Genomic DNA, 27,135 nt, shown 5'->3' on the forward strand with positions numbered 1-27,135 from the left:
GCGCAGGGGGGGTGTCGCTCGCGTTGTCTTCCAGGCCCCGCCTTCGCCCGGCCCCCGGCTCGTCGTCACCCTTCGCTCCGAGCCTGCGCGTAGCGGGGTTTTCCCTCCCCCCTACTCCCCCCCCCCAACCTCGGCGCGTCTTGGCCTCCCCACCATTTTGCGCTGTGATCGCAAGGTTAGCCGCTTGGTTGTGCCGTACTCCCCTGCGCGTTCGGCTCGAGGCGGGATATCGAAGGGGCCTTGATGGCGGAGAGTCAATCAGCGGCCGGGCTGGGGGACTTCACATCCCTTGGTGGGGCCGCGACTCTCGGCTCGGAACCCGAAACCCGACGGCTGAGCGAGCTGCGAGTCATCGACCTGCGGGCCGAGCTCAAACGCCGTAACTTAGACAGCGGTGGCATCAAGAGCGTTCTCATGGAGCGGCTGAGGAAGGTGAGGCGCAAAGCCGGCGGGAGAGGGGGCGGGGGGGGGGGAGGGGGAAGGGGGGTGTCATCCGGGTCCTTTGTCCCCAGGCCGAGGGCGCCTGGCGCATGCGCGCTGGGGGTGCAGCCCGGACTCTCGAGCCGCCGTGCCGAGGGCGGCCCTGAGGGGAGCGTGGGTCGGGCCGTGGCGCGGAGCCGTGCCACCGCGTCTCTCTGCTGGTCCCGGCGCCGCCGTGCCCTTTTCCTCGGGCTGCGGTGGAGCCGTTGCCCTTGTAGGGATCGCCGGCAGCCCCGCCGCTGCGCTGCCGCTTGCTACCGCCCCGCCCGCTCGCGCTCCAGCGCGCGGGCACCCGCGCCTCAGCCGTTCCTTGCTCCGATGTCACTCCGCGGTGGCCCCGGTCTTTCCCTCTTTCCCTGTCCCTGACAAATCCCTGAAATCGCGTCTTTCCCCGATTTCCTCTCCCGTTCCCTCAGCATATACACGCGCTCCCCTTTCACCTGTCTCCTCTCTTGCTTCCTCTTTACGCACTTCACCTGACTCCATCTCTCCCACCTCTCCGGAATGTATTTCCACAGATTTCTATGAGGCCAGAAGAGCGTGGTCGGTCTTGACCCCTTTATGGGTTCTAATAGGCCTCCACGTTGAGGAAGAAAGTACTGTCAGATGCGCTTGGAGTTCTTGTAGCGGTCATTCTCAGTTTTATACAGATAAAGTGCTTCTCTGCTGAGTAGGGAGCCTGCTTTACAAGTCAGGGAGTTTGCTCCTCAGTCGTAGCTTGATGTGGCTGTGGGGTTGTGTTACAGCACCTTATTATTCAGCGTTTCTGACGGCTGATGTGGCTGCCCGGCTGTATGACTGGAACTAGGGTGAGGCACTAATGTTTCCATCCGACAAATCCTTAAAAATGCTGTCATCGTTTTTCTCTAGTAGGCAGCTAAGCACCACATGCCCGTTTGCTTGCCCCCTTCCCCCAGCAGCCTGGGGAGGGAGAATTGGAAGGGTAATAGTGAGAGAAAACTTGTGGGTTGAGATAAAGACAGTTTAAAATTTATTTTAAATGGACGGACAAAAAAACCCCAAAAAACAATAGAGAGGAGGAAAAAGAAAATAACACCTAAGAAAAGCAAGTGATATAAAAAAAAACAATTGCACGCCGTCAACCAACCCATGCTGAGCCAGTCCGCAAGTAATGGCAGCCCCGCCAATATCCACCCCCTCTGGTTCTGTTGCTGAGCATGACATCGTGTGGTCTGGAATGTCTCTTTGGACAGTCGGGGTCAGCTGTCCCGGCTGTGTCCCCTCCCAACTCCTCGTGCCCTCCCCCCCAGCTTGCTTGCTGGTGGGGCGACGTGAGGAGCAGAAAAGGCCTCGATGCTGCGTAAGCACTCCTTAGCAATAAGTAAAACATCCCTGTTGTATTATCAACACTGTTTCCGGCACAAATTCAAAATATAGCCCCATACCAGCCACTGAAGAAATTTAACTCTCTCCCATCCAAAACTAGTACAAATGCACGCCAACAAACAATATAATAGATGTCATGCTGCTGTCTCCAATAGGCCATTGAAGAGGAAGGAGGAGATCCTGATGAAATTCCTGTGGCTTCAGAACTGACTAACAAGAGAATACCAAAAAGAACTAGCAAAGGTACGGAGTCTACACAAATACAGTTTCTTTGTCTTCATTTAGCTAGAACTTAGTATACAATGTTGATTTCTTACGTTTCATTACTTTAATTAAAAAAAAAAAGCTTTTTCCCTTATGGAAAATGGTAAAAATCTGTTGCGATAGTGAGCAATCAAAAGTTTAAATGGTAATATGACACCTAACCTTAACTTCCATTAGCAAGTCTTGAAACCTGTAGGTGAGACTGTAAGTCCCAGATGTTCCTGTACTTGCACCTGCGGGTGTAGAATTGTGTCAGGTACAACGCAGGCAGCTGCAGCGTAAGCTCCTGTGGAAAGCTCTGCTGATGTATATTAAGGTGGCTCCACAACACCCTGAGTACTAATTTCCTTGCTGTAACTGTATTTTTCGTAGAAGCCCTTGAACCTGCATCATCATTGGGATACATTTTTAGATGCAAGGAATTACAGTGGGAATAATTAGAACAAAACAACAAATGTGTATAACTTTTGTTAGTGTCTTATTTCATTTTATAACTGTTGTTTTGAAAACAAACTGTTCTGAAATAGCTCATTATGATTTTGCCTCAAAAACATTAAATATTGCATTGGGCACGTTACATGTGATTTACTTGAGTCGCTCGTAGACAGTTCTTAAAAAATGCTTTCTGAAACTTACTTTTAAGCTGCTTCCTTTGAGATAACAGCGTAAAAATATAGAAAGAGCCGTTGTTTTTGAATAGCAAGACAAGTTTGCTGGTGACAGATGTGCTTAAACGTGATATGTGTGTCCAAGATCTTAAAAGTGAAGACTAATTCTAAATCAGTTTAATTATTTAAATTGTAAGAGGGAGGGGTTTTTGGTTTTTTAAATGGAACACCTTCCTAGACAGTGTTGTCTTTTTAGGTATTGGAGTGTTGTAGAATGAGAGGAGGGTAGCTGTTGAAAAACGTAGCTGTGCTGCTTCTAGTTCATGCTCGTGCCATTGGCTTGTATCAAGTGGCAAGTCATACCTGGACTTCTGGATCAGGGTCTTAATAATTGTTGAAAAAAAACCCCAGTGTTGCATAGATAATTCCGCAAAGAGTAGACGTGTTATGAAATCTAGTGCTGTATCTCACTTTAGTGACACTCTTTTTAGGAAGAAAACCAGAAGAAGAAGGTGTTGAAGACAATGGACTGGAAGAAAACTCTAGAGATGGGCAGGTAAGTGAAATCGTGATTGCTGTTCCTGAGAATATGCATCATTTAACCCACACTTAAGTACACATCTACCATTTTTCTTTCTATAGGAGGATATCGAGGCAAGTCTGGATACCTTGCAAGATATTGACATGATGGATATTAGTGTGTTAGATGAAGCTGAAATAGATAACGGCAGTGCTGTAGACTGTGGGGAAGACTATAGTCCTGTTAATATTCTTGATTCTCTGTCTGATAATAAAGAAAATGTCGAAGCAGAAATGAAAGAACTTCCAGATCAGCTAACAGAAAATGAGGTGAGTAGAGGCTTTGTAAATTTTTCAGAAGGTATTTAGTAAGTATAATGGGCACATGAACAAGTTATTTCAATGTAATAGAATATAGGACATGAACGTGATATGGATTCTATTTCACATTAACAGCTCTCATGTCCTACTTTTTAAGTGGTAAATATTCTTGGACCTATCAGAGGCATGAAATATTCACAGTAAATAAGTGAATTTGAAAGTAATGTATTAGTTTTGGCGTTCCCTCTTCCCATTTATATGTGTTTAAGTGTATAAACGCATATACCCAGCCATCTAGGTATTTATATATATGTAGAGAGAGAGAAATAAGTTTTCAACTCATAGATAATTTGAAATCTTTTCTGCAGAAATAATGCTCTGGTTTAAATAATTTATGTTGTACAGTTTTCTCATAGAGATTAATAAAACAAGAAAATGTTAATGGACTGTGTATTGCCCTGGTCTGACATTGTCGGGCTTTTGACTTAGTTTTGAGAGCAACTTTCAGTGTCTTTTACAGACATCACAGTCTCCTACTTAATGAACAGGGTAACCTATGTGTTACAGTCATTCCCCAATATTATCCTTCCTTGGATCCTTGTGGGTTTTAATTTTAGGCTGTTCACTCCCAAAATGGAATGAAAGAATCAGAGTAGTTTGGGTTGGAAGGGACCTTTAAAGGTCAACTAGTCCAGCTCCCCTGCAATGAGCAGTGACATCTTCAACTAGATCAGGTTGCTCAGCGCTCCGTCCAGCCTGACCTTGAATGTTTCCAGGGATGTGGCATTGACCACCTCTCTGGGCAACCTGTTCCAGTGTCTCACCACCCTCATTGTCAAAAATTTCTTCCTTATGTCTAGTCTAAATCTACCTCTTTTAGTTTAAAGCCATTACCCCTTGTCCTATCGCAACGCGCCCTGCTAGAAGGTCTATTCCCATCTTTCTTAATAAGCCCCCTTTAAGTACTGAAAGGCTGCAATAAGGTCTCCCTGGAGCTTTCTCTTCTCCAGGCTGAATAACCCAACTCTCTCAGCCTGTCCTCATAGGAGAGGTGCTCCATCCCTCTGATCATTTTTGTGGTGTCCGCTGGACCTGCTTCAACAGGTCCATGTCTTTCCTGTGCTGAGGGCCCCAGAGCTGGACGCAGCACTGCAGGGGGGTCTTGCCAAAGCGGAGTAGAGGGGCAGAATTCCCTCCCTCAGCCTGCTGCCCACACTTCATTTGATGCAGCCCCAGCATATGGTTGGCCTTCTGGGTTGCCAGCACACGTTGCTGGCTCGTGTCCAGCTTTTCATCCACCAGTACCCCCAAGTCCTTCTCGGCAGGGCTGCTCTCCATCCCTTCATCCGCCAGCCTGTATTAATACTGGAGTTTGCCCTGACCCAGATGTGGGAACCTGCACTTGGCCCTGTTGAACCTCATGAGGTTCTCGCGGGTCCACTTCTCCAGCTTGTCCAGGTCCCTCTGGATGGCATGAATGTGTTACCCTTCCTTGCTTCCTTATGTATATTTTTTATTATTTTAGGCCTGTGGTGTCTGCATCAACTTTTTATCATTTACCTTCTGAAAACAAGAGTCATTGCAACAATATCTAGTTAACCTGAAAGGCAATCTTCTGGTATTCTGTAAATTAGAGCTGTTGTGAATCATGTAACTGATGAGCTTTGCTTGAGTCTTGCCATCAGCTCTGAAGGAAGGAAGATTTTCCAGATGTGTTTTGTTTTTGGAAAAGCAGAAACCTAAGTCAGCTTCATTTGTAACTTCTTATTTCATTTAGACACTAAAGAAGTAAAAAAGTGGGGAATGGAAAAACATGTTATGTGCAGAAACCACAGATAAGTGAACTAAATTTCCTCTCTAAATAAGAGTAATTTTGATGTTGACAATGTCGTGTTGAAATTAAAATGAAAGGTAACTGGAGAAAGATATTTATTCATCAAGAATATTTATATGTTGCCCCTCATTCTAGGGTCCCAGTCTGAAGTAGCAATTGAGATCTGTCAAATACTGGAAAATATTACTCGTTACTACTGCTAGGGAAATTGAATACAGTATTATTTCTCCGTAATCCAGCATTACTTTTTGTAAGAAATGCTATAATGCCTTTTTTACTCTTTTAGGAAGATTATGATGACGTTGAAAACAATTTAGATGCCGCCTCTTCTGATTTAATTGAAATGAAGGTAAATTGAAAATGTAGCTGTGTTTGATTGTTATTATCAGTATTTAGTCTGCACTCATATTACAAAAAAAGAAAACATGACCATAATATGAAATTGTAACAGAATCCAAGATGTATGTGATCTTGCTCAGAATACAGTCTGTCAAATGAGAATGCCCTGTGTTTTTACCTACTTTTTAGTCAGCTATCAAGATTTCCTCCACTTCAGTGGCAAATAAAAATGGTCTTGTACTGTTGATTTCTTCTTTCCCTTCTGCTGATTATATCATAAGGTTGGAAGGGACCTTTCAGATCATCTCGTCCAACCATCAACCTAAGTCTGACAAAAACCATCACTAAACTGTATCTCTAAGCACTATGTCTACCCGTCTATCAAGTAGTAGTTGGGTTTGGTTTTCGCTCTGCAGTTGATGTGGTACAAAAAGATACTTTATTGGTCTCTTCAACATTCCAAGTTAGATATGAGAACACTATTGTGGCTGATATTTTTAATTTGACTTTAATGTGCCAGAAAATTACCTATGTAAAATACTCAGTTCCAATGAATGGTGGAAAAAAAAAAGTGCTAAATATAGTAGGTGAATTATCATGGGATTGGGTGGGGGGTTGCTATTATTTTGTGCTACACAATCCATTTTATAAAATCCTCTTTCTGTGTTTATTTTCACAAACAGAAAATGGAGAAGCTACACTTGGAGCCAGGTACTGTTAAAGAAAAACATATTCCTGTCTTTTCAACTAATACTTTTTAAACCATTAACTATTAAAAGCCCAAGCAAACAAACATAATTTGCATTATTTTTATGATGGACAATCCAGATCATGCAGGGTCATAGAGATTGGAAACCCAATCATATCCCCAGATCTGTGAAGTGATGCTTGTCATCTTTGAAATATTTCCAGTGAAATGAAATGGTTTAAAAACCTGTTAAACTACATAAATGGATTTAGAGAAGTTAATCACAGTTTAAAAGCTAAAGATTCTACTTGTAAACAGATCTTGTGATATCGCACACACCTTAAGTCTGTTACTAAGTAGAGAGCAGTGAAAGCAGTAAAAAGATATTGTAGGGCATTAAAATGTAAAGATTAGTTACTGGATACAGAAGAAAGAAGAGAGTTTCTTCATGGAAATGTCATACAGATACTTTTCACTTTCTGGACTGCAAACACACTCATGCACCATCAGAAGATGCCCAGTTCTCATGTTGGACTGTCTGCTAAAAGAATGTCACAGAAATTTAAAAATTGAACCCTCAGTGCCTTGATACGTTCAGTTAAGCATCTCGGACTCTGGAAGCTAACTAGAGAAGAAACAGAGCTGAACGATTTCATGAAGAATATCAAGGATCAGCCAGAAGGTTTTTGTTAAATCTGTGGGGGCATTTTTCTTCCCTGTTAACATTTTAGGGCTGATTTGGTAGTTTGTCAGACAGCAGTTAGCGTAGCGCTTTTAACACTGTGTACACTAGGGTTTTCCAATCTCTGTGTAGCTTAGAAGTTCTCTTGGTGTTAGTGTGGCAGCCATGCCAGTTCCACATTTGTGATTGCTGTATTTCCCTGGTGATTAAATCTTGTGCCATTCTATTCCTGTTAAATCCGTAGAAAATGAGAAAATACTCGACATTTTGGGGGAAACTTGTAAATCTGAACCACTTAACGAAGAAACTTCTGAAGCGGAGCGGCCACATGCACAGGAAGCAAGTAACGTGGTGCCAGGCAAGAGGCTAGCAGAGGAAGAGGACGCTCTTGCTGCCACTCAGTTGGAGGAAGATGCTTTAGATTTGGACAGCAAATCGGCACAAGCTATGGCAAGGAAGGAAGCAAAGCGTTTAGTTGTAGCAAAAGGGGAGACAAGTGAACAGACAATAGAGGAAGAGAAACCGGACTCTGAATCTTTAGTAGTAGAGACCCTAAGCGATCAGAGTAGCAAACGCTCCCAAGGCCTGGAAGCCTCTAGTGGGGAAACAGCGGAGAAAGGCGCAGGTCCCGAAGGCCAAGATAGCAAAGAAGATGGCAAGAAAACAGAAGACAAAGCTAATTCTGAGGAATCCCCTGCCACTAAAGAGTCCTCAAGCAGTGAGGGCGGTGATCAGAAAAAGAGGTTTGTTTTTTCTCCGTTATAGACCAGATGCTATCTTTTTTCATTGGTCGTTAAGTGATGCGAATAAGCTGTTTCCTTCAATTGGCCACCGAGACTGATGAAATTGTAGCCTATTCCTAAAGAATCTGTTTTATTTCTCCATGTGCAGATATTAATTATTTTTTTTTAAAACACAGAGGGTTTGATTTCTTTCCTTCCTCAACCTTCAAAGGTTGTTTATTAAATTGCTCTTTATTTGTAAATGTCTTCCTAATGTAACTGTTTAAGAATCTGACTTCATTATTTCTTGTCAGATTTCTTAAATCAAGTATACAAAGGTGTGTTCTCATTTGCAACGTATTTTCTGGTAGGTATTTAATTTTAGCATTTTTCATAATTTATAGTTAATTACTTTTCTTTCTGACTTGAATAATGTGGTCTTTTGTCTTTAGCCCTGTTGAGGAGGACAGAGATACAAAGATAATCTCAAAGGATGAGAAAGGTATGTTTCTTTTCAAAAATAGAACTTTTAACGATTGGTTGGAGAAACTGTGTTGGATGGGCTATTTCAGCAGAAAAGTGTTGGAATCTGTGAAGTTGTTAAATCTCATAAAGCATTCACCTCTTCCTAGATTTTTTTTTGAAATTTATTTAAGCCAAAAAATACCATTTTCCTTTTCTGCATTTTCTAAGGATATTTGTGTCGCGCCCTTTTGGTTGTATCTTGATCATAAAAGGTAGACATTATGTGGCAAATATGTCCTTCATGGCGCTGAAGATGCTTACCAACAGCTGTTAGTGAGTCAAGAGCCTTTCACAGTTGTGTTTGCTTTACTATATGCTTGTGATTCTTCATATCGTCTCCTGTTTTGCTGAAATAATTTGGAATCTAGTATTCCCATATTTAAATGCCACAGAAACTTCCAGTTTAACATTGCCTTTGAATTAGATTGACATTATTAAATCTTTGTCCGCGCAGATCCTATTTATGCTGCAAATATGTGTCGTAAGCAAGATGAAAATTTCCTGATCAATAGTGTCTCAGGTGCCTGCTCCTTCTTTTCATCATACTTCTTCCTTTCCTTTTAATGCATCAGGCTGCTGAGTCTTTGCAGCTCACCCCACGTCTCTATTCTCTGCTACCTGACCAGGGCAGAAAACTTAGAACTGACTGTTAACGTCCTTCTTACATACTGCAGGCAGGTAGCTCAGCGCTGTAAGCGTGGAAGTTCCAGCACCTGCTATAATAGGCAAGAAATTCATTATGAGATCTGTTTACCAACTGGACAGGAGTAATTTGGTTTTAATTGGGTTTTCCAACACAGACTGAACTCATTGTCAGCTGCTTTTTCCAAGATCCGAGGTCATACCTGTCTGTGCAAGCTACTGGACAGCTCTGCTGTCGGCTGCATTAGGGTCTGTTTGTCACTTGCTTACAGTCTGTAATCTTCTGTTCTTTTATTTCACAACATTTAAAGGAGTGTTTTGTGCATTCTGTCATTTCTCTGAGGAGTTAAGTGTATTTTTTTGTGGACTGGGAAAACTCCTCTTGGAAGTTTGCATTCAAAACAACCTTCAGGAACTTGGGTGTCTGATAACAACCTTGCCCCTGCATACCTTCCTCCAAAGGATGCACTGTATTTCATAACATTTGTTTAAATCATTTTCTGACGTAGTAAACAGCACTGGGGAGAGGTAACTACTTGGCTGTGTAACTCTCTCTGCATGCAGAGCAAAGCATCTTTGAGCAAAGTTGAGCCAGAAGAAAGATACAGAACCGTATATGTGTAAGTCAGTTCTGACTCATACGTTGCTATTTCCGTGCCTGCATGAAAGGATTTTATCTAGGATGAGGAGTATTCCATGTTCCATGCATTCATTGAGAGCTGTATTAAGAAGAGCGTAGAAAAATAAATTTATGAGCTCATAAGTCTGGTGGACTTGGCAGTTGATTTATGCATATATGAAAGATATCTTCAGTGTTGAGGGTTGGCTGCCAGTACCTACATTGTTCTAGTTTCTCAGTCTAGGAGAATTATAGTCCCAGCCTTTCTTTGTCTTGGAAGTGCAGTACCATTGCAGGAGCACCTCTTTAAATCTTATGGGAGGGCAAAAACTGGAGATGTTAAGACTGACCAAAGCTTATTCAGAAAGGACGTTAGTGTAGTTTAACTAATCTATAAAATCGTCGGCAAAATAGAAGAAAGTGCTCATTTTTCTCTTTCTCCTGGATTCTGGTGCCAGTGTGACTGCAGGTGGCCATTTTAGAATTCTAGAGGAAGCATGTGGAGTAAAAGCATTAAAGCTCATGGCTCGTTTTTTTTGAAACACCAAGACAATTTATCTCCCAGGTGTTTGCACACATGACACACCTTTGTCCGTGCAGTCCTTGAGACTAGAAGATGACAGATGTAGACTTGGTCTCCTTTATACAAAAGACGTCTTTTTTTTAAAAAAGAGATTGGCACAAATGATTGCATGCTTCCCTAGGAAATGTGTATAAGTATTAACAACAATGTTCTCAGTGCTAAGCTCATTTGAAACAATGACCAAAATTATCAGGAATTAAGAGATGGAAAGACACCCGAATAAAATAGCATTTTAGAAAGGTTCTGGAAGAAGTCTCTCCCCTCAATGAAAGCAGTTCTGAAAAATTCGTGTATCACCAAAAAAAAGAAAAAAAAGGAAGATGAATTGGAAGCAGGTAGCTGGACTGAAACCTACGTCACTCCATTCATTGAAACCTGTGGAACTGAACACTATCAAGAGTGACAGAAGGACAGTAAAGGCATTTCAAAGGAGACTGGAAATGTTATTCCTGTATAAGTGCTTCACACAGAAATGCAAACAATAAAACTTGGAGTTCAGCTCGAATGCTTTTTAATCGCTAGACGTTGGGTTTTCAAGCTTTACAAGGACATAAGCGTTTATGAAATTATCTCTCTAGTTCAGATGCCGGAGTGGATGGGTGTTCTGTAGTTCTTGCACAGTTAAAGAAAGCTGGGTCTTCTCTGACTCCTGTAACTGAAGTCGCAGGCTTCATACCCCAACTGTGGATTCTGCGCGGGCAGAAATAGAGAAATTTTCTTGCTTCCTTTATGGTGAATGTCTTTCCTTGAGAGGTGCGGTAAATCTGCATTCCATCATTATTCCTTTTGAATAGGGGAGACAAGGAGGGCAAGACATGAGCATACGTGGGTACTAACACAGTTCCTGCAACTCTAGCAGGTCTTCTGTCTTCTCCTGTAAGTGCGGAGTTACTTGGTTCTATCCAGGCACATTCTGAAGAGCCACGGTTACTTCAGAGATGCCTTAGTCCCGTTTCTTTCTTGAAGAATGACATAACATACTTCTGTTACACGTATTAAAGCTTGTAGTTCCATCTTAAAGTTTTCAGCCTTGTAGTACTACTTGCGTTCAGGAATGTGAATCATGGCGGGGAGAGTGTTACGCATTGCATTTCATTTGTTCTATGATTTCAAAAAATAAAAAGATTTATGGAACTGCTCCTTTTTAATTCAGAAGTAGTTGTTGAAATAATTAGGATTTGGGGTATGTTTTGGTTTTGTTTGTTTTCCTAAATAGGTCACGCTGGTAGCGGTTCTGGTAGAAACTTTTGGGTGAGTGGACTGGCTTCCACTACCAGAGCTACAGATTTGAAGAACCTGTTTAGCAAATATGGAAAGGTAAGGGTTTGTTTGGTTTGGTTTGGTTTTTTTACTTGAAACTGTCTTAATAAGACTTCTTAAGCTCCTGTTCACTGAAAATACCAGTGAAAGGAATCAAATTATCAAATATGGTGGGATATCAAGGAAAAAAATTGCCAAACTACACACTGAATGACTGCTTTTTTTTTATTCTGTCTCTCACTTCCAAACAAAAATAAAGTTCCATTTATGGTCCTTTATTTGAAACAGTGAATGACTGTTTGCATATATGTCTGTCTCCTGTGCTGTAGTATAGTAGCTTCACCCATGGGAAATTCACAGTCAACAGTGAATTTAACATTGTTTATTAAAGACTTCCTTAGGACTAAGTAAAACATGCAGTAAATGTTGAAGCGTAATTATTTGGAATAAAATTGCTGTTGTTTTCTTTGGAGTATTAGCAGAGGCAAAGCCTCCTAAAAGGAGATGGACATCTGTAATAAATCAAATGCTCAAAAGTATGTTCTTTACTCAGCTGTAGTTTACAATATGACACCTTTGTGAAATATGATTGATTTCTGTAATACAAAGTGAGCTGTATTGAATATAGGAGCATAAGTAAGAACCATTCATGAAAGCAGGTGGTTTATGTGGGCTTTTTCAAGTTATACTTTTTGGGGAAGCTTCCTGTTTCTCAAACAAGATTGTAGGTAACATCGTGGGTTTGCCTTTTAGCAGTGACATGAAAACATTTTTTCCAAGAGGAGATGGGACTTAGCAGTTGAGCTAGCGTTAGCATGTGGGTAGAAATTGGCTTACAAATATTTATTAGGTTTTTACTCCCTTTATCCTTAAGAAAATTATGCTGTTGATGTAAAGTTAGTATCTTCTTTTTTTTTTTTTTTTTGTTTTAATGGGCTTTCTTCAGAACAGAATTCAGTCTTTGGCTTCTATCTATTGATTCAGCTTTTGCAGTGTTGCATTGGCAACAGAAGCATGATTGGCTCCAAGCCAGTGCTCCTTTTGTATTTGTTAATCTCTTAAAAATAGAATTTTCCTGAATGGTGGTGGACAGGAATAAAACAGTAGAAACGGAGCTTGTACTTCTTGCTGTTAAATGGCAGGCACTTGTTACAGTCAGTGTTGTAATACCTCTTTGTTTTGGAAAGGTGGTAGGTGCAAAAGTGGTCACCAATGCTCGCAGCCCCGGTGCTCGCTGTTACGGCTTTGTTACCATGTCTACAGCTGAGGAGGCCACAAAGTGTATTACTCATCTCCACAAAACAGAGTTACATGGGAAAATAATTTCCGTAGAAAAAGTGAGTACTGATCTTCAAAGATGTCCCATTACCGTCAGATTGTACAAACGATTGAGACCACATTCTCAGCTGATGATGTGCCAAATACATTTCAGGCAAAAAATGAACCTGCTGGGAAGAAGCCAAGTGAAAAAAAAGAGAATGAAGCAAAGAAAGAAACAGCCAGTGAGAGGTACTGTTCTAAAAAGTCTCTGTCCAAAGGCGTTTTCCTCTTCCTCAGTCTATGCTGATTTGTCATGGAGCGATAAATGCATTTTTCCAGCTTTTACTACAAGATAAACTTCTGCTGATGTTCGGTGCCTAACTTAACATGTTTCTGTTATGTGCTTTAAGGTAGGCATTGGAAAGTTGTATTTTCAAGCATACCTTTTTGATTTAGCTATATTTGTGTTGTAGTAAAGACTGTGGTGCCTTCATGTCATAAATCTATAGGAAGGGCCATCTGAGAATTTTCATGAGCGTGTCACTATTTCTTCGTTAAATTTTTCTCTCATTCAAATAGGCCTTTCTCAGGTTGTTGCAGTCACAAACAGTTAAAGATCAGTTGTCCAAGATCCTGTTTCCAGCGCGCGTTCCTCTTCAGCACTATGCTTTTTCTCTCTAGCACTACTGAAAGTAGCTGAAAAAGACACTAAGTCCTTTGCTTTAATTATCTTCTTGAGGCATGACTCCTATTAAATGCTATTTGCCAAGAAGTTTTTGCCTTTATTTCACCTAGTTGCCCAAGAAAAATGGTTCACATTGGTGCTTCGTAACCGTCGACCTGCATTTGTGCGCATTATGCTTTGTGGGAATTAAGCACGTGGTGCGCCTGAGTTTTTCCTTTTGCCTCCAGTTGAGATACCTGAATCACGGCCAAGTTTTTATGACAACTGCACAGCATTGTCTGATTATCTTATTTTATGGTGTAGGAAGTTGTAAAATTAAATCTTTGGAAATCTAATTATGACTGTCATCGCATTAGAATTCCACTTTGTTACTGTGTTGCTAACATTCTCCTTTAATTTTCTTTTCTCTTACTCTGTATTAGTCTAATCTATATCAATATCTATCTATAGACCTGGCAGTGTTAAAATGGATGAGAAATCTGACCAAAAAGATGATCCTAAAAAGACAGAAGACAAAGACGAAAAGGAAAAAAAAGATAAAGATGAACTGAAGTCTGGTTCATCAGATCAACCTAAAACTATTAAGTCGGGTAATCTGGCGTTTGTTTTTTTTTTTTTTTTCATAGAGTAAAAGTTATGGGGAAATATGAATAATTAATTGTAGGTAGTTCTTTCCAAAGAACTAGCAATATTCTGTAATTATTTCTGGTTCTCAATTGGAAATCCAGAAGGTATAAAGAGGCGGTGGGGGTGGGGATGGTGTTTGACATTGTGTCATCCTTAACAGAAGCACTGTTGTAGTGAAAAAATGACTTCTGAAGAGAGGATTAAATGCCCATTTTCACATTTTAGAGAACATAACTTCTGGCATAGCAAGGAGTGATGTAGGTTACGTAGTTTGATCATTTTTTCAACTTCTTTCCCCTCAACCTCTGATTTTTTTAGGAAGTAAAGGAACAGAGAGAACAGTAGTCATGGATAAATCCAAAGGAGAACCTGTTATTAGTGTGAAAACATCAACTGCATCAAAAGACAGAGTAAGTAATGGTTCTGCATGGCAAACATTATGCATCAGTTTTCTTTAGAAACAAATGCTAAATCCTGCCAAGCTACATGCAACCCACGCTCGTCTTACCCATTTGTCCAATTAGAGTTTCTATAATGTGGATTTAGATCTTAATTACTAAAATACCTTTCATACAGCTGATATCATATTCAGCAACGAAATCCTGCCAAACAAATGTGGGAAGTATTACTGTGTTAATACATGGTGTGTCTGTAATGTTAAAAAAAGAACAGCTTTGTTTAAAAATGCGGGGACCAGGCTTTGAGACATGATATGTATGAATGGAAAAGAGCTTAGAGTATCGTTTGTGATAGTTGTCCTTTTATAAATGTACTCCATTAAGTTTCTCTACTTCAATATTTAAATACAGAGCATTAAGAGCCAGGATCGCAAATCAGAGAGCAGAGAGAGACAAGGCATTGTGCCATTTGACAAAATTAAAGCTCAGCGAAAAATGAGGGAGGCAGAGCAACGCCGGTAAGAGCAACAGTGAAATTGTTTGGTTGGTTGGTTTTTCCTACAATGAATATAATTTTCTTTTGATTAAAATGACTAAGAGATGAAGAGAGGTTTGATTTTCTTATTTTTTTTATCTTGTAACTTGTTATATGTTTGTGGATCACATATCTATTGAATTGGAAAAGCTCCAATTATTGGCTCTGTTAATACTAAGCTTGAAATTGTGTTTGGGGAAAAAAAATTGCAGTTTGTTTTTTGTTCTTTTTCCATTTTGTAGAGTTTGTGGTTTAGATCGATTTAAGTATCCTGCTCTCCTTAGCTGAGCATACGTTATAGAGGAGGTGAAATGATAATTCTAAACTTGCCACATTAAAATATACAGGGAAAGACCAGGAGAAAAGTTGTCTTTATCGGAATAAGACCTTGTCCCTCTTGTCACCACATTCAAAATTTCCATAGCATTTGAAATAAAACAAGATGAGTATTTTTGTATTAAAATACATTGTGTCTACAGAGAAATTCAGGGATTTTCCAGCACCCCTTCAAAATTTCCACATTGTATCTTTTTAGCTAAGAACCTAATTCAGGTATTTCATTATTTTTGGTGGAGTTTTATTTCTGTTTTCATGATGTTTAATACAGGATGAAGGTGGTAATGGCCATCCTTCAAATTCCTTGCTAAAACTGTGACCCGAATGCCATGTTAAAACATTTTCCACACACCACAAAACTTTATTACTTACCTGAAGTTGAATTGGAGAGGGGGGAAATGCTTTCATCGTTCTTGCTGGAAAGGAAGGAGTTTCTCTCTCACAGGTAGATTTCTGAGCCTTAGTGGACTCATATTATCCAGCGTAGCATTCTGGCTTCTTCGGAGTTGGATGTTTTGAGTAGAAAGAATGAGCTTGGGGCATCTGGATTCAAATTCTTCTGACTATAGGATTATTTGCCCCCACAGGTGGGTTTTGTGGGAGTAGTATGATCAGTCTCTAAATGCAAGTAATTCTTGTTTACATTGTCTTCCCTCCATGCTCTCCTTCTCTCTACCCCCGGTATAATTTCAAGGAGCTGACACAAGTTTGCAGTCACTGTGGTTTTAATTTTTAATACTTCTCTTCCTTTTTTTTTTCTTTTTTGTTTTTCATTTTTAACTTCCTATATTTGTTGAAGTATTCGATCTGTAACCTTTTGTTTCTGTTAAAATAGCACACGTGAGCGTCGGGAGAGACAGCAGCACCTGCAGACTATCCGGGAACGAGAGGAAAGGGAGCGGCTTGAAATTGCTCGTGAGAGACTGGAAATTGAAAGGCAGCGTCTTGAACGAGAACGGATGGAAAGAGAAAGACTGGAAAGAGAACGAATGCACATAGAGCACGAAAGGAGAAGAGAACAAGATCGCATTCAGCGAGAAAGAGAAGAGCTGCGACGCCAGCATGAGCAACTGCGCTATGAACAAGAACGTCGGTCTGCAATGAGAAGACCATATGACATAGATGGCAGGTAAAGCCAGCAGACACAAATGGTGCAAGTGGAAAACGTTGCTGCCAAGTTCTGTCTCATCAGCCTGTGCTATAAAAAGCTATCTGTACGCTCTCAGCATCTATTAATCAGCAGTTGTTGATAACCCCAGTCAAACTTCACTCTCTGAGGTTTTTCAGCTCCCTTTTGAACTTAATTACGCTGCTTCTGGCTCGCACAGTTTGGAAGGAGGGAACAATATCAAAAATCATTACGCTGACTAAAACGAGCACGTTCTTTTTTTCAGGAGAGATGATCCATACTGGCCAGAGGCAAAACGAATGGCAATGAACGATAGGTACCATTCAGATTTCAGTCGCCAGGATCGCTTCCATGACTTTGATCACAGGGATCGTGGCCGTTATCAAGACCATTCAATAGACAGGTTGGTGTCTTAACTCCACTGTGTTGCCTGTAATCCAAAGACAAAAATGCATTTAATGTCACGTTTTGCTGCCTTTACTGTGTGTTTGGCTTGCGTTTTATTTTTTAAGTGTGGCTTAGTGACTGTGGACTTCTTATATAGCCATGAAGAGATCTGTACTGCGCCATGAGTTAAACCTTCTGTCGGGCTTGCTCAGAGTGTTCTGCGTGCAGTGCTGTTTCACACATTTGTAGGATTCTGAAACATTTCTAAAGAATATTGTAGGCACCTAGCATTCTGGTTTATACCTTAGGACTAACCGGGTTTTCCAGGAATCCCAAATGTGTCATGGTTTCCATACATTCCAGCTGTTTGCACCTTTTGTAGATAATGTTGGCACTACATGGAAGCAGGATTTTTCATCTGTGTTGTTACATAGATGGATTTTTATAGATAGTGGTGTGTTTTACTACCACAGTCTGATTTTAATTGTTTGTTTGTAGGAGAGATGGATCAAGGACAATGATGGGAGATCGAGATGGACAAGTGAGTTGCTTTATAAAGCTACAGAAACATCTTAACTTCCTATAACCTGGTTTCCTATTGCGTGCGTCAGATAAAATTTCAATAGTTAAGAATTAAATGACACCTCCCAAAATATGTATTGATAACCAGATTGTCTTGTTTTCTTTAATAGATGAAATTCAGTTCAAAGACTTGTTTATTATAAAAGTTAGATACAGTTATTCTGATACAAATCAAACAAAACAAGTTAATGGTGTCAAAAAGGTAGACTGTTCCAAAAGATTGTGTAGAAAAGGCAAAGGTACCAAGTACACATAAAATTCACTTGATGAGGTTGCACGGAAATAAGAGCAAATCTGCATGTTTTTGAGGGCTGGGGGAAGAGACCTTCAGGGCACATTCAAGCAGTGAGGAATTAATTTTGTGGAGTCATGGAATCCTCAAGTGCCCTTTACTGATGGCTAAGCTGTGAGACTTGGAGGAACCTGGATAGGCTGGAGAATTGGGCAGGGGGGAGTAACATTAAGTTCAACAATGGGAAATACTAAGTCCTGCTCCTGGGGAGGAATAACCCTGTGTAGCAGCACGTGCTTGGGACCAACCAGATGGAAAGCAGTTTTGCAGAGATGGACCTTGGAGTCGTGGTGGACAACAAGCTGACCATGAGTCAGCATTGCACCCTCCTGGCAAAGAAGGTCAGTAGCGTCTGGAGCTGCATTAGGAATAGTGTTGCCAGAAGGTCAAGGGAGGTGATCCTTTCTCTTTACTCGGCACCCATCTGGTGTCCTGTCTGGTGCTGGGCTCCCCAGTACAAGAGAAATAAGAGCTTACTGGAGTAAGTGCAGCACAGGGCCACAAAGATGATTAAGGGCCCAGACCATCTTTTGTATGAGGAGAGGTTGAAAGAGCTGGGACCGTTCAGCTGGAGAAGAGAAGGCTCAGGGCTTATCTTTTTAATGTGCATCAATACCTCGTGGGAGGAAAGGTATGGAGAAGATGGAGCCAGGCTCTACTCAGTAGTGCCCACTGATAGGACAAGAGTTAAAACTGAAACACATGAAATTCCATCTGAAGACAAAACAAATCACCTTTGTGGGGTTTTTCTGTTGTTGTTAGGTTGTTTTGCGGTTGGTTTTTTGTTGGTTTGGGTTTTTTTAAACTGTGAAGGTTTAAACTGGAGCAGGTTGCATGGGGAAGTTGTGAAGTCTCCAGCTGTGAAGGGACTCAAAACCCGACGGGAGGCTGTTCTGGAAAGCCTGCCCTGGCTGACCCTGCTTGAGCAGGGGGGGTGGACTAGATGGTCTCAGGAGGTCCCTTCCATCCTAAATGATTCTGAGATTGAGTAATTACAGCTGAGCAACTTTGAACAATTAAAGAGTCTGTTTGGGGCAGTCCTGTAAGTGTTCTTTGCCTTTCAGCATTATCCAGATGAGCGCCATGGAGGACCAGACCGTCATTCACGAGACTCTCGAGAAAGTTGGGGTAGCTATGGATCCGACAGAAGAATGAGTGAAAGTAGAGGGATACCCCCACAGTCACGGTTAGTACGCTTAACTGAAAATATTTTTTCATGTGCATCTAAGGAATATTTCCATTTGTGAAAGTGCGATGCAGTTTTTGGAAGTACGATTCCTTTTTTCCAGTTTTCACCCCTGAGTCTGTTCTCTGTTGGATGGATGGCAAATCAGTAGGTCTTTCAGCTTGCCTTGTGCATCAAAACATGCGTCTTGGCATGATTTTTTTTTTTAATAACTTCACGACTGCCTTCAATTAATTTTACCTAACATTACTATCAAAGTTGATATTTTCAGGGTAGTGGTTCTTGCCCAGTTTGTAGTTGTTGGAAGCACCATCCTGCCAGCCCTTTGAAAGGAAAGCAAGTTAATAAAGTGCTTACAGATTGGGGGGGTGGGGGGTGTCTTTTGAGGTTTTGTGTTGTGTTTTTGGTTTTTAATAAGTCCTGTGTGTAAGCTAGCCTACAGAAAACATCAAAAATAAATTTACTGGTCAAAACAACAGGCTAGGATGTCTGGACTAAACTGGGACATCGATGTAGCATAAACCAGAGTAAGAAAATCTTACTTTCTTGTCATTTGAGTTGTATCGAACAGAAGGCTTATTACTGTGTTATTACTTGACAGATAGCAATATAAATACAAGATTTGCACGTACCTTGGTAAAGTATTGGAGTACGTTTGTGACTTAGTTGTTTTACCTGAATCTATTTTGTGTGCTCTGGCTAATGTGAGAAGGTATGGATTTCATACTTTTGCAGGGATGGGCGTGACTGGGGAGATCATGGTCGAAAGTTTGAAGGACATCAAGATCGTTCATGGCAGAGCAGCGTGGATGGAGGAATGATAGGCCGGGATCATGAGAGATGGCAAGGTATGCTTCTTGCACGACAGCTCGTTGGTTGTGCTACATAAAGCAGAAAATACGGGCATTATTACCCTTGGAGATGAAGTAAAACTATTACTGTGGATATAAAGGAAGCATTTGAACTTTTTTAGGTGGAGGCAGAGGCAGACCTGGCCATGTGATGCATCGTGGAGGCATGTCAGGGTAAGAACTTTAAAAAGAGCAAAGTGGTTTTTTTTCCCTTTTAAGGGGTGTCTCTTTTATTTAAATTGGCCAAAGAAACACTTAACTGATGCTCCCGTAATCTGACTTGTCATTTAAATGTCAAGGAATGATAAAATAGTCCTGTGTTTTTTATATAGTGCGTCTTATTGGAGAGTGAAAAATCATGCAAAAAGTTTTAAAAGAACACCCGTTACATCAAACCTGACTACCAGAGTCACAAGGGAAAATTAAAATGTCTGAATTATTTTCTAGGCGTGGAGGTTTCATGCAAGGTGGCAACCAAAGTCAGATGATGCATGGAGGAGGAATGCAAGGAGAAGGATTTGCTGGCCAGGAGAGAACAAACAGACCTAATGATCCTCGTTTCAACCGTCGCTACTGAATGTGTTTTAATTTTTAATGCAAGGTGGCAACTGAAATGAATCTGTTACCCAGGGTTACCATTAATTGTAACTTATGGGCTACTGTAAGTGTAATTTTATTTTTTTTTTAAACTGCTGCCATATTATGTCACTCAATCCAATGTGAACTCATTTGTTTTGTAATGTGTTGTTCATATCCCATTTAAAATGTTTGTTAATGAAGCATTCCATTTTCCATAAATAAAAGCCAGTTTACAGTTAATTGCTTTGTTTCAGCAGTCCCTGGAAAACTAATTTTTTCAGCTGTATGTTAAACCATGTAAGTTCCCTTCAAAGATGAAGTATCAAAATGCCTTACAGGTGTCCCTTTGGACTTTGAGTAGCTCACAGCTCCCAGAAATACACTGAAATACTGTGTTATTTCAGACGTGTCAAAATTAACTAGCATACGTGCCAGCATGAGAGAATGTCAGTAGATTACAGTCGTCAACGTTTGAACGCCCTGCCACTGCAAAACTGACCTGGCATCCTGGAGGACAAGCGGTGGAGAATTTTTTTTCATCTTGTCTGGTGTTGGTAGGTACTGTGCAAGGTAATGCTCTTCACTCTCCAAAAAAGGCGACATGCTGAGTTACAGCACGGCTTCTATAACAGAGTATGCCCGGGTACTTCTGGAAGTAATGACTTTCTCAAGTGCAAGTCAGAATCATTTTTGTTTACCTTCTGATGGATCAGAGTAGTCCAAAGCTCCGCCAGTTTCAGGACAGTAATTTTACCTAGCAATCCATCATTTCCTTTAAGTAGATTAGAAACAGCTATTGGCTGTGCTTTGGCATCATTTTAAGAATGTGTCAAGAACTAACATCAATCAATATTGATGCAAATGATCTGTCACTTTGTCATATCCAAATTATAATTTGTCTTTGTGCGGTCATCTCTGGAGCAACATGGCCTTAGTGTTACCCAGCAAAGATGGCTTTTGTGATGCCAAGAGCAAAAAGTCCTGTTACTTTTATTAGGGTCACTGGGTTTTTTTCTATCCTCACACATGCATTTTTTCCTCAGTTGCCTGGAGATTTTTTTTTTTCCACTCGTTTCTTACAGCCTGCATTGTTACGGAAAGTAACGGGTCTTTTCATCAGGATTGAGACTTCCCACACTGGAGGAGGATGCCTGTGGACAAACCATCTAAATTTTAAAAAGGTTGCTTTAACTGCAGCGGGGAGTTGCCGGAGGCTGGCTGGGTCACACAGACATCAACCTCAGTGTAAAAGTTTTTGGTTTAACGGTGAAGCTAACTAACGTCCAGAGAGACTCATTTGTTCTAGAACACAAACTAGGAATGCAAAGAGAAAGGATAGATTTCCAGACTGCTACGCTTAGTAGCAACTAACTAATAATTCTGCGGGTCTGGGTCGAATCCAGTGCCTCCTTGCTTTTAATGCTTCGGACGTTCATTTCTGATACAGAGAAAGAAAATAAACGGTGATAGCACCAGAGCTGCTCTGCTTTGTCTCTCCCAATTCAGATCATCATCCAGTAAGCACGAGGACAAGTGACTCGCTCCCACTAGATACAATAATAAAGACAGCCATACGTTATATCTGGACCTTCTCTGCAGGAATGGCATGGAAACGTGAAGCTCCAGCACGACTGACCTATCCATTTGTAGTTTTAAGGAAAGCATCTTTCCTTGTCCTCAGCAGGTACGTAGCATCCCAAAAGGGGTTATGAGATTTCCCCGCCAGCAGGGCAGGCTCTGTTTACAGCACCACGCAGGCATTTATAAGCTTGAGGAACGTTACTGTCTCCTGGTCTGCTGTTTCAGGAGTTTGGAGAAGTTGAAAAAGTCATGCCTATGATGCAGACCATTGCATCAACACCTTACCTAGAGATTGATGCCAAAGGGATAGTATTTTATCATCCAGGGAGACAATTATTCTAATAAAAAAACCCTTTTTGACCACCATGGGGGGGGAACAACAACAAAAAAACAATCAAACTGGAGCTTCTTTTTCTTTCATTACGATTACTGGGTCTGAAAATCATATTTACTTTAGGATGAAGGCTTTTTTCCCACCAGGTTTTCAACTGACCTGCATTTCCCTCTATTTCCACTGGATGGCTACCCCGACTACCTGCGTGTTTCTGACATGGTCGCAGCCCATCACTCAAACCTCAAACCTGAAAGCCTGAGACATCCCAGCGCTGCGCTCTCCTCTGTTGCTCCCTACGACTGTCCTGGGATGAAGAGCGTGTCATGAGAGAGGTCAGCTCGTCTCGCTTTGCAGCGGGCACGGGACGACCTGCTGAAGCAGATACAGGGACCGAGCCAGCTCTTTGTGGCAGCTTCAAGCTCAGTTAAAACCTCGAAGTGAAGCCCTGGTTAACCCTCGCTGCTTCCTCACAACCTCTCTAACCGATGGGAAAGCGTCATCACCCTCTCTCTGGAGGCTGCACGCAGGCACAGGGACTTTGTGGGGCTCTGCGACGTCCCTTCCTAGCAATTTAAATGAAATTCTGTGCTTTATTACCTTATTCTAATCCAGTCGTCCACGTTTTGGCTCGCCATCAGTGTCTCCAGATAGTCTCTCCCCACGTAGTAAGGCGGCCGCTCGTTAATTTTCTGAGGTAGGTGTTCTAATAAGCCAACTGGAATATACCTGCAATGGAACACAACGGCGCTGTGTGCTATTGTTCAAGTGACACAGGCTTGCTGGGGTAAAGCTCCTCTCGGCTCCTCTCACCTGCACAGGAACGAGAGCCATTCCAGCAGGAACTTCCTGGTCTTCTCCACTCCCTGAGTATCCGACCCCCAGTGCTCAAGGCCATAGTTGGTGAAGTCTTTGAGGATATCAAATCTCTCGCTGGAGGAGATATCCCAGTGTCTCTGCTCCTTCATTTCAGTGAAAAGCCACGGTTTGATGAGTGCCCCCCTGGAGACAAAAAGAAACGTGCTTTGTTATTCCCGTGACTGATGCTTCTGAAGACGCCAACTCATTTAAGAGACCTTCCAGCACTTATTTGCCAGCCAACGCTGCTCTAATTTCCTTTTCCAATTTCAATAGGAAGCTGCTGTTAGTTCCCCCAGACGCAAACTGATTTTACCAAGTTTTAAAGAGTAGTTTCGCAAGGAGGAAACTTCTCGTGTGTTGGGTTTGTTTAGGTCTTTTTTTAAATTCCTTTTTTCCTCTTGCACCAATAGAGCTCAGAAGCAAAGGGGAAACACAGGCACTTGCCTTGCAATCATAATTCCCGACACACCCATCTGCATGGCCCGATCAGCATCTTCGTAAGACAAAATATCACCGTTTCCTGTCCGGAAGGAAGGGAGAAGGCAGAGGTCAAAGCGCTACACGAGGACAAGTCACAATGAGTTAATCCAGGCATGGGATAAAACTCAAAATGGACACAGGGTCCAAAGGCCAGAGTGTCCAAAGGGGCTCCGGGGCTCACGTTTGGAGGCTCCCAGGGATGTTTCGGATTAATGTTCCCTTACGAGGAAAAGGAGAGGTTTCTCCTCTCTTCTGCTCCACTCCCAACTCCTACCCGGCAGGTTCAGCTGGGGCTGTCAGTGCCGCGGTGCCCAAGGGAGAAAGCACCTGCTAAAAACCAAGGGGTTTGTGTCCTGCCTGTCCCTTCCCTCCTGCTCCGCTCAGTGCTGTCCCGCCTGGCCCCCAGCACACGGGCAGAGCTGGGCTGCGCAAGAGCTGCTGGTAATTCACTCCATCGTACCACCACCAGCAATATGGAAGCTCCAACCTTTCCCCCAGGTTCAATGTCCGTGGGAGCCTGGTTTTTAATTTTTTAAAGTTTTTTCGAATCCAAGATGCAGCACTTTCAGTCCACGTGAGCAAACAACATAAACACCTACCAAAAAGGGGCATGGGGCTTGCGATTTTCGCACATTCTGCTATGGAGTCCCAGTCGGCACCCCTCGTGTACCGCTGCTCCCTGCATCGGCCGTGAAGCTGGAGAAGAAAGTCACAGAGAGACCTCAGCGAACGCCCCGGAGGAGGCAGGGCAGAAGGGGAGCACTGGAGGAACGTGCTCCAGCAAAGGCAACACCACCAGGTAAAGGATCCCTTTGGATGTACTTTCATCTGTCAGCGGGCCCACCGTTTTCACGGAGGAAGCCTCCTCACCGGCGGTGGGACTCTGCAAGGCGTCTGGTTTGGGATCTTCCCCCTGCTCCGGTAGCGCAGGACATTCAGGACCGTCTCCCAGCCCCTCCTGGGCTGTTGTGCAGTTGGACACCTCTTGCTCCTCTGCAGAACGCTCCGTGGCTTTGCCTCCCTTCCCACCATCCCCGTGGGGCTTGCCCAGACCACGGAGGTACTCGTCAGCCTTCCCGAAGCTAAACTTCCTCTTGCGCAGCTGGTGCTGGAGCTCCTTGGAAAGGTTGTTCCTCACCAGCGACTTCCCCTCCCACTGCTTGGCCAGGTCCGTGTTGACGATGTTCTGGTAGCCATCCCCGAGGTGGGCCTGGGCAAAGTGGCAAGTGATGCTGTAAATGCATTGCCGAAGGTTTCGAAGAGCACACAGCTGCACCCCAGGTCAGCCGGCTTCACGGCCACGTACTCCAAGCACCCACCACTCCCCGGGTGATGTTGGGTGCCCCACAAAACGCTCCCAGGAAGCCGACTGCTGTAACGTGCCGCAGAAGGACAGTCACATACCCACTTGAGGGGACATTTTAGCACTACCGCTTGAGGGAAGCTGACACTTTACTTCTCCCGCTCAGCTCATGCGGCATGTAGCAGGGCCCGTGCACCCTACCTGCGTTACCGACGGGCACAGCCTGCTCTGCTCGTAGTGCTTGGGCTTCATACACGGCCTGCTCTTGTTCTGCCCCCGGGCCCGCTTCCACTCCACGGGCTCCTTCTCCGCTGCTCCCGCATCCTCTCGGCTTTCCCCATCCTGACCGAGGTCCTCTGACTTCACCCGTTTGGCGGGGAGCTCGCTCTGGCAGCTGCCGACCTCCTCCTTCTCCTCCTCCTCCTCCTCCTCGCCCCCACCGCTGGGCTCGCCCCGGGCCCGCAGGTAGGCGTGGAACTGCTCCTTGGAGGCGAGGAACCTGCGGAGACACCGCACCCCTGTCACCCCAGCCATGGGGGTAGCAGGGTGACAGGGAGAGGGGGGACAGGGGGCTGCTGGGGGGACAGCGGGGCCGGGCATGTACCGGGGGGGTAATGGAGAGGCTTGGCATGTACCGGGAGGGGGTTATGGGGGGGCCATACATGTACCCGGGGGGTTATGGGGGGTCTGGGCACGGGCCGGCGGGTTATGGCGTGGCCTGGCACGGACCGGGGCATTATGGTGGGCCCGGGCACGGACCGGGGACGCTATGGAGGGGCCGGGGCCGCCCTGGCCCACACTCACCGGGCGCGGACCGGCGCCACCCCGGACGCCGCCGCCGCCATGCTGCCGCACGCGGGGATGACGCCGGGGGCCGGGCGGGCCGCGTGACGGGGGCGCGTGTGCGGGGCGGGTATAAAAGGCCCGGCGGCGGCCAGGCCGCCTCAGAGCGGCGGCGGGGCCGGGGTTTGTGTGTGCCCGGGCAGGGGCCGGCGGCCGGGCGGGCTGTGTGAGGGGTCGCAGCGCCGCTGAGCTCAGTGTCTGTCCGGCTGCGGGAGGCTGTGAGTGCTCTGAGGGGGAGCAGGGCCTGGGGGCGGCCCTCAGGAAGGGCCTGGCCGTGGGGGCAGGACCCCCGGGGGAGGGGCTGTCCGTGTGGGGAGGGGCGGCGCGGCCGGTGTGTGGGCCTTGCACCGGGGAGAGGTGTCGTCCCATGTTGTGGCTCCCGAGGGCCTGTGTTTTGGGGCACCTCCTGGGTGCTGACCTGTGAGGCGTTCGGGATGAGCAGCAGCTGCTGTGCCGGGGGAGCAGGGCTCATCCTGGCTCGAGGGACAGAGCAACCCCCCTAGAGGCCCCCATCTGGTGACCTCTGAGGGGTTCTGTGCTTTGGGGCTTTGGCTCTTCTGCCTCCTGCTGGCTGTCAGCTGGAGAAGGTGGAGCTCTCTGCAGAGATGCAGGGCGCTTGCTGTGGGCTTTTTTAATATGGGGTTTTTTTAAGCAGTAAATGCAAGGCCTGGTTGCTCAGGGCTCAGCCGTCTCCCGTTGCACAGAGGTGTAAATCTGCTTGAAGCTGTCCCGTGGGCAGAATTCTGTTGGTGCTGCTCCGGCAACAGGGTTTTCCACATTACCCCTTGGAAGGATTTTCAAGCTCAGCCCAGCTGAGGTGTGAGAGGGCTTTGTGTTTCGGCTGCTGGTGGCCCATGGGAAGAAGTGGTTTTTTCTCCTCCTTTGGTGCAGGCCGTTGTGCCTTCTTCCTGCTGTGGGCAGGCTGCGGGATGGATGGAGGAGCCATGGGACAAAGCCCCCTTGTCTCTGGGGGCTGGGGTCTTTCTCTGACATGGGCTGTAGCCAACACAAAACTCACTGCAGATGTTTGGTGCTGCCACACGTTCCTGGTGGGTGTATGAAGGAGGCTGTGCTGCTAATGCAGCGAGCAAGGGCTGGTGCTCATGAGAGTGGCCAGAGTGCAAAGTCTGTCCTTGTGTTTGGTGTGTGGGTGGGAGTTCAGACTGAAAGACAAAGTGAGGTGACAAGTGTGGGGTGCTTGGTGTGAGATGGCACTCTCTGACCTCTCTTTCCTCCCCTATAGCTGCCACAACTTCCCCATGCGTTTGGGACCCTGGTTGCAGCCTCTCCAGCTCCATAGTCATAGAATCGGGTCATAGCGAGGTTGGAAGCGTGTGCAGGGGAGCGAGGAGCTGTGAATCCTGCGTTGCGGCTGCTGGAGCTGGATGGCTTTCATGGGCGAGTATAGTGCTTGGATCGCCAGAGCTGTCACTTCAACATCCTTCAGCAGCACTAA

General features: G+C 44.1%; 3 protein-coding genes across 3 annotated transcripts; 1 reads left to right on the plus strand and 2 right to left on the minus strand.

The window, feature by feature from the left end:
- Positions 1-3: 3 nt before the first annotated feature.
- Positions 4-20,520, plus strand: LOC141734223 (scaffold attachment factor B1-like). The gene is made up of 21 exons (XM_074565677.1): positions 4-432; positions 1,983-2,070; positions 3,191-3,255; positions 3,342-3,548; positions 5,660-5,722; positions 6,396-6,423; positions 7,327-7,825; positions 8,257-8,306; positions 11,390-11,490; positions 12,621-12,770; positions 12,866-12,942; positions 13,829-13,968; positions 14,324-14,415; positions 14,815-14,921; positions 16,110-16,403; positions 16,669-16,806; positions 17,289-17,331; positions 18,729-18,850; positions 19,586-19,698; positions 19,824-19,875; positions 20,149-20,520. The coding sequence occupies exons 1-21, from the start codon at positions 244-246 to the stop codon at positions 20,276-20,278; spliced, it is 2,748 nt and encodes a 915-aa protein (XP_074421778.1). The 5' UTR covers positions 4-243; the 3' UTR covers positions 20,279-20,520.
- Positions 20,521-22,463: 1,943 nt separating this feature from the next.
- LOC141734229 (tRNA-dihydrouridine(47) synthase [NAD(P)(+)]-like) lies at positions 22,464-24,702 on the minus strand. The gene is made up of 6 exons (XM_074565694.1): positions 24,404-24,702; positions 24,133-24,229; positions 23,498-23,573; positions 23,006-23,194; positions 22,793-22,921; positions 22,464-22,564 (listed from the first exon to the last, which is right to left on the minus strand). Exons 1-6 carry the CDS (start codon positions 24,563-24,565, stop codon positions 22,489-22,491), a joined length of 729 nt encoding a protein of 242 aa, XP_074421795.1. The 5' UTR covers positions 24,566-24,702; the 3' UTR covers positions 22,464-22,488.
- Positions 24,703-24,745: 43 nt separating this feature from the next.
- Positions 24,746-25,690, minus strand: LOC141734231 (tRNA-dihydrouridine(47) synthase [NAD(P)(+)]-like). The gene is made up of 2 exons (XM_074565706.1): positions 25,641-25,690; positions 24,746-25,335 (listed from the first exon to the last, which is right to left on the minus strand). Exons 1-2 carry the CDS (start codon positions 25,679-25,681, stop codon positions 24,999-25,001), a joined length of 378 nt encoding a protein of 125 aa, XP_074421807.1. The 5' UTR covers positions 25,682-25,690; the 3' UTR covers positions 24,746-24,998.
- Between the last annotated feature and the right edge of the window lie 1,445 nt (positions 25,691-27,135).

This window comes from Larus michahellis, chromosome 23, assembly GCF_964199755.1.
Source record: "Larus michahellis chromosome 23, bLarMic1.1, whole genome shotgun sequence".
Classification (NCBI taxonomy): Eukaryota; Metazoa; Chordata; class Aves; order Charadriiformes; family Laridae; genus Larus; species Larus michahellis.

What these genes read in the sequence shown, in the direction of transcription:
- LOC141734223 (XM_074565677.1), top strand. Translation starts at nt 244, where the DNA reads ATGGCGGAGAGTCAATCAGCGGCCGGGCTGGGGGACTTCACATCCCTT. An exon ending in AAATAATTTCCGTAGAAAAA is followed by an intron (nt 12,771 to 12,865) that starts GTGAGTACTGAT and finishes AATACATTTCAG; the next exon opens with GCAAAAAATGAACCTGCTGG. An exon ending in GGATCATGAGAGATGGCAAG is followed by an intron (nt 19,699 to 19,823) that starts GTATGCTTCTTG and finishes GAACTTTTTTAG; the next exon opens with GTGGAGGCAGAGGCAGACCT.
- LOC141734231 (XM_074565706.1), bottom strand. Translation starts at nt 25,681, where the DNA reads ATGGCGGCGGCGGCGTCCGGGGTGGCGCCGGTCCGCGCCCG. An exon ending in GTGGCGCCGGTCCGCGCCCG is followed by an intron (nt 25,336 to 25,640) that starts GTGAGTGTGGGC and finishes GTGTCTCCGCAG; the next exon opens with GTTCCTCGCCTCCAAGGAGC.
- LOC141734229 (XM_074565694.1), bottom strand. Translation starts at nt 24,565, where the DNA reads ATGGTGGGAAGGGAGGCAAAGCCACGGAGCGTTCTGCAGAGGAGCAAG. An exon ending in AAGCCCCATGCCCCTTTTTG is followed by an intron (nt 23,574 to 24,132) that starts GTAGGTGTTTAT and finishes CCTTCCGGACAG; the next exon opens with GAAACGGTGATATTTTGTCT. An exon ending in TGGCTCTCGTTCCTGTGCAG is followed by an intron (nt 22,922 to 23,005) that starts GTGAGAGGAGCC and finishes GTTCCATTGCAG; the next exon opens with GTATATTCCAGTTGGCTTAT.